General features: G+C 37.9%; 1 protein-coding gene across 1 annotated transcript; it reads left to right on the top strand.

The window, feature by feature from the left end:
- The first annotated feature begins 2182 nt into the window (after positions 1-2182).
- ndufa7 (NADH:ubiquinone oxidoreductase subunit A7) lies at positions 2183-4308 on the top strand. Its single transcript, XM_069680438.1, has 4 exons — positions 2183-2263; positions 2514-2563; positions 3229-3366; positions 4089-4308. Exons 1-4 carry the CDS (start codon positions 2213-2215, stop codon positions 4174-4176), a joined length of 327 nt encoding a protein of 108 aa, XP_069536539.1. The 5' UTR covers positions 2183-2212; the 3' UTR covers positions 4177-4308.
- Positions 4309-5326: the final 1018 nt, after the last annotated feature.

Here is a 5326-nt window from a genome sequence, read left to right as displayed (position 1 = left end):
CTCATCCTTTGTCTGACTCATGCTGTTGCTTAATTCTTATGTAATTCATCATTGTTTACCAAAGAGTCCGCATTCAGAGCTCTTACACGGCTCTGGTGAGGGAGAATAAGGTAACATGTAGGCTGTAACAAGAACTTTAGATGCAATCATTGGATATCTTTATCATGGTGGCTAATATCTGTATCTTCTTATAAATACCTTGGATTCTTAATTGATCATTTCCTCCCTTTAAGCTTCATATACAGCAACTCGTAAAGAAGTTGCAGCTGGGCTTCTATTTTAATAAATATGTCATATTTTTCTTTTGCTGCAAAAAGAAAACTTGTTGCTGTTACTTTTATGCCCCTGATTGACTACAGTGATGTTATATAGTATGTGCATGCACCTTTTCAATGCCTTCACTCTCTGGATACTGTAAACCCTGGAGCATTGAGGTTTATTACAAATCTTAAGGCACTCACTCATCATTGCTCCCTGTATGCTCGAGTTGGTTGGCCTGCATTGTCCGACCGTAAACTTAATCACTGGCATGTCCTTATGTATGAGGCAATTCTTGACTTATGTAATTTTATTAATCTGAAAAATGCTAGAAGCTACAGTCTCCGCTCTGTGACCCACCCACAAGACTTAATTGTGCTATCTGTTCCGAATGCCAAATTCTCCTGCTGCAGGAGTATCTGGGGGACCTGATCTCTTTAAATCTTTTTAAGTAGATTGAAGGCATTGGAGGAAGATGCATCAGGTTGTAGATGCTTTCTGCTATGTGACCCAGAATATGCTAACTTGTTTTTGTAATTGTTATGTGTTGTATGTCTGAAACTTGTAAAAGAGATGTTTATTCTCAATGAGGCTTTTCCTGGTTAAATAAAATTTAAATAAATAAAAATAATACAAAAATTAAAATATGATATATGTTGAATACATTTCATATTCAATTCAAAACATGTAATGTAAAACTTTCAGTCATTAGTTCTAATATGAGAAAGGCTGTATTTTTTTTACACATACAAGGAATTTGTTTTGGTGATTTTGGTGCAGAACAATTAACACAGAGCTAGAATAAAATTAAGTAAAATACTTAAATAGAATAAGATAAAAAAAATAGGAATAAGAATAAAAATATAAAAAGCAATACGTATAATACAAATAGTACAAAATATGTACAACAGGTGTGATTAAAAACTGTACAGGTGTGCAGGATATGGAACAGTTTAAAGAGTTTACAGTATTAATTTAAAAATAGTGCAGCGTATAGACAAAATAAGTCCAGTGTGCGTTAATGTAACGCATAGTCTGAATTACAGTCTTAACACTCCTTAAGCGTTAAGTGACCGAGGGGCTGGATGAGAGTCGGGGCCTTGTTGACGAGGCTGGCAGCAGGTTGACTTGGCTGGCAGCAGACAATACCTGTCACATTACTACATAATTCACCTTATTATTTATTAGCATGTTTTTTAACTGAGGTTGGAAACAGAAAGCATCACTTCTCAGGGATCTTTGAACAATGTATATGTAATTAAAATAAATCTTATAATTCTCGTAAATTAAACCCGCCTCCTTTAAGCTCCTGTGAGGAACTTTCGGTTTGTGTTGATTTTGGCACCCCCTGTGGACCGTCCCTCTTATCTCTTAGTCGATTTTGTCCTGTACATACTTCAGTGGTGGTTTTTAACAAAAAAATTCACCCTGCTTTCTCCAACAGTCATATGTATCACTCACTTTAGAAATTCTTCCCTGGAAAATGTAAACAAAGGCAGCGTGCAGTTAATCGCTTCGTCTGACACCTACCCCCCCACCAGCAGTTACAGGCATTAAAAATAACAATCTAGAAATAATCAGTCTTGTTGCTGATAGTCTGGTTTGCTTTTGTAGGTCATACAGAGACATCATAATAAATTTCATTCTGTTTCATAACCATCAAAAACTCCTCACAGGGGCTGTAAGGTGTGATTGAGCTATTGTCAGCAGATTTGCCTTAAAATAAATGTTTTTTTTGGGGACTTTTTACCTTGATTAACAATGGCGTAAAAGCCCTGGTAATACCGTAAATTCAGTCACATTTCACAGTTACCCTCAAAGCTGCTGCCACCTGTGGGCATCGATTTGTAAAGCAGCACTTTTCTTTCCTGACCGCCAGGTGGCAGTAAAGAGGCGCGAGACCTTTTTTACATATGACAGAAGAAGAAGCCCCGTGTCCTTCACAACAGCAAACATGGCTACTGCTACAAGAATCATTCAGAGGCTTCGGAATTTTTTATCTGGGGTAATAAACACATTTACAGACAACCTTTACATCCGAGACGAGACGTTCTGTGGAAATAATATGAGCTTATCTCGGGATTTCTTATAACACTCGTGCTAACTTAACGCTAAAGCTAACTTAGCTCGGACAGTTTAGCCTGCTGGAGGAGAGCTGACTGCGCCTGAAGGAAGAACAAAATGAGCTGATCTGAACGTGTTGCTTACTACCAGCAATAGTAGGGGTAGTTAATCTGATTGTGTTTCTTTTTCAGCACGACCTGCAAGCCAAACTGCAGCTGAGATATGAGGAGGTCGCAAAGAGGTAAGACTTGGTGCACCAGCGTTAACGTTACCCCAACAAACTATTACGTTAGCTGGTATATCTCAGCCTCCCTTAAGTGCTGTTACACACTTATCTTTAGACGATTTATTGTCAACACTGTTGTGAAAATTGTCGAATTACCTAGAGGTTGAGAGCAGGAACTGGCACCACCAGGCTAGACATCCAATTTTGACCTGCATTGTAAAGTTTGAGTACAGGTGAACGACGGGCAGGTAAACTTCAAATGTCAGCCTGTCAAAGTACAGCAAACACTACTGTGCCGATGGAGGCAGGTCTACCACATGATTTTCTACTTTCCACCTACAGCCTGACCATCCTGTGTTTGCAATTGCCAGTCAGTCAATTGCTTAAGGCATTATGAAATGTTTCCACATTCATTAAGTGGATGTAAAAATTAAACTAACTATAATTTATCCGATTTTAACATCCTACCAAGAAATAATATATCCCAACAGATGCCAAAAATTAGCTTGAAAGTACCAGTAAAGGAGCAGAATCTATACCTTGCTCAAAAATATTTGCGCTGTGAAAACGTTGGCCCTTCAATTGTTATTGGGTGATTATTCCTTGAAGACAGCTTATGGTAGACCTTTTCCCAAGAGAGACAAACAGGTAAATTCTGTTTACAATGTTTTTTACTCTAGGACACAGCCTCCACCAAAACTACCCGTAGGACCGAGCCACAAGTATGCTGGCAACTACTACTTCACCAGAGATGGACGCAGAGAGTCGGTGCCTGCCACAGTCGTCATGTCTTCACAGAAGGCTCTCAGCGCTGGCAGGTAAATTACTTGATCAATACACTTTAGTTCTGATTGTTACATTACTCTTACTACTGTTATTATTATTTTTTTTTTAAACATTTATACAAAGCTTAATTAAGGTATTACATAGATCAAGCCAACTTGGTGATCCATTTAGCTAAATAAGCACCTGTAGCTCCAAATCTAGGAAACCTATTACTTGTTTAAAAATGTGAAAATAATGAAAAATGTCCAGTTGTCGATTTAAATCAAACTGACCTTCCTGTGGAAAATTATATTATAATTCAGGGTCGGTTTTCTTTGCTTGAAGTTTACTCTGAAAAACCTGCATAGGAAGTTTGTATTTTTGTGAAAGAGATCAGACCCTTGTAAATAATCACAATCAGATAACATTAATGCTGTTATGTTCATAGCTGAAGTAAGTGTAGCTTCTGTAACAAATGTGGAAAACTCAAATATTAGCCATGTTTTAAGGGGATTTTTAAATGGATGTGCATCAGAGATTCTTGCACATGCTTAAAGCACAATATTCCTGCTATTTGATCACACCTGCAAAAGATGCTCTGGTGTATTGATTTAGTGTCTTAATGTGAGCAGTAACCTCATGCGGCTGAAGTGTGAAGTTAATTAAACTACTACATTACATGCCATCCGTTTACCACCTGTTAACTGGAATATTCTAGTTGCAGTGACTGATTGAAAAACCTGTGATTTATCTTCACTCTTTTGATTTCTTTTAGCCAAGCTGTTGAAGCCCAGAAGCCTCCAGTGACCCCTGGCGCTGTATATAAGGAACCTTCTCTCTCCACAGACCAGCCGTACCTCTGAGCAGCAGGACTAACCCCCATCAGCATCAACAACCTCATCTCTCCATCCAAACCTGCTGTAGAGGCCTGACCACTGCGTGTGTTGATGTTATCCTGTACAATAGAAAGTGTGAATAAAATGTCTTCTATTTAACTTTGTAAAACTGGTTATTCTGGTCACATAATGAACTGAGCAAAAAGTGAAAAGGATTTTGAATCATCAGTGTTTGAATTGACTTGCTGCTGTGTGAAAGAGATTGGAAATACTGCATGAAAGGTGAGCAGAATAGCTGGTAGGACTCTTGAGAGGTGAGTGAATTTGTTGTGTTCAGATAATCCACGTTGGAGAACATCAATTTCATCGCCAGGAAAATGCCCTTCATTTGCTTATAATGTGAAAACTCCCATTACACAAGATAGAAAATCAAAGATATCTTAAGCATTATTCTTCAGCATTCCTTGTATTTGGTATATTTAGTGTCTGTGTTATTTAAATAAGATAAGAGGTATGGCTTTGTCCACAGGGGGCGCCAAAATAAACGCAAACCGAAAGTACCTCACAGGAACTTTAAGCGGAAGACTTGTGAAGTGCCGGTCAAATCAGCAAACGTGATTGGACACACCTGTGTGGGTGTGTAGACATTTAAATACACTGAAATCTACTGTAATATACTGTAACTTTGGTAATAGCAGTAACTGAAAGGTAAGATGTTCTTGGAAGTTAGTTTTGTATAGTTTCGTTGTAAGTTGGGTACACTCAGCAGGATGTATATTGAGTACCAGATTAGAAGAAGCACGTTTATATTTCAAGGTCATTATGCCGCATATTTGTTTGTTTTTATGGATATTTGCAATGGCTAACTTGAAGACGTATGGGTTACGTTTATGAATGTAGTTATTGGTTCCGTTTTAAAAAGAAACGGGTAACGTTACCAACATAAGTCATGTCATTTATTTTAAAAAAGTAAAAAAAATAATTTCAAAACGTACTTCAGGACAGCGTAATGTTCTACGACAAAAAGCTAAAGACTGAGGCTATTTTAATTTAATTTTCCTATTGTATTGCCATTGAAAAGCAAGCTGGCTTCGGCCGTTACGTTAACAACCGTCTATTTACTAACCTGCAGTTTGACAGGCTCAACGCTTGCGTCATATTTCTGCGACGCATGGGA

Source organism: Semicossyphus pulcher, unplaced genomic scaffold, assembly GCF_022749685.1.
Source record: "Semicossyphus pulcher isolate SPU_LCO1_2020_fin unplaced genomic scaffold, fSemPul1.0.p SCAF_4, whole genome shotgun sequence".
NCBI lineage: Eukaryota > Metazoa > Chordata > Actinopteri > Labriformes > Labridae > Semicossyphus > Semicossyphus pulcher.
Note: the sequence above shows the minus strand (reverse complement) of the source record. Positions and strands in the feature narration are given on the sequence as shown.

Bases quoted from the DNA above. Each gene is read 5' to 3' on its own strand.
- ndufa7 (XM_069680438.1), top strand. From the start codon at position 2,213: ATGGCTACTGCTACAAGAATCATTCAGAGGCTTCGGAATTTTTTATCT. The intron at 2,264-2,513 runs GTAATAAACACA...TTTCTTTTTCAG, and splicing joins TTCGGAATTTTTTATCTGGG to CACGACCTGCAAGCCAAACT. The intron at 3,367-4,088 runs GTAAATTACTTG...GATTTCTTTTAG, and splicing joins AAGGCTCTCAGCGCTGGCAG to CCAAGCTGTTGAAGCCCAGA.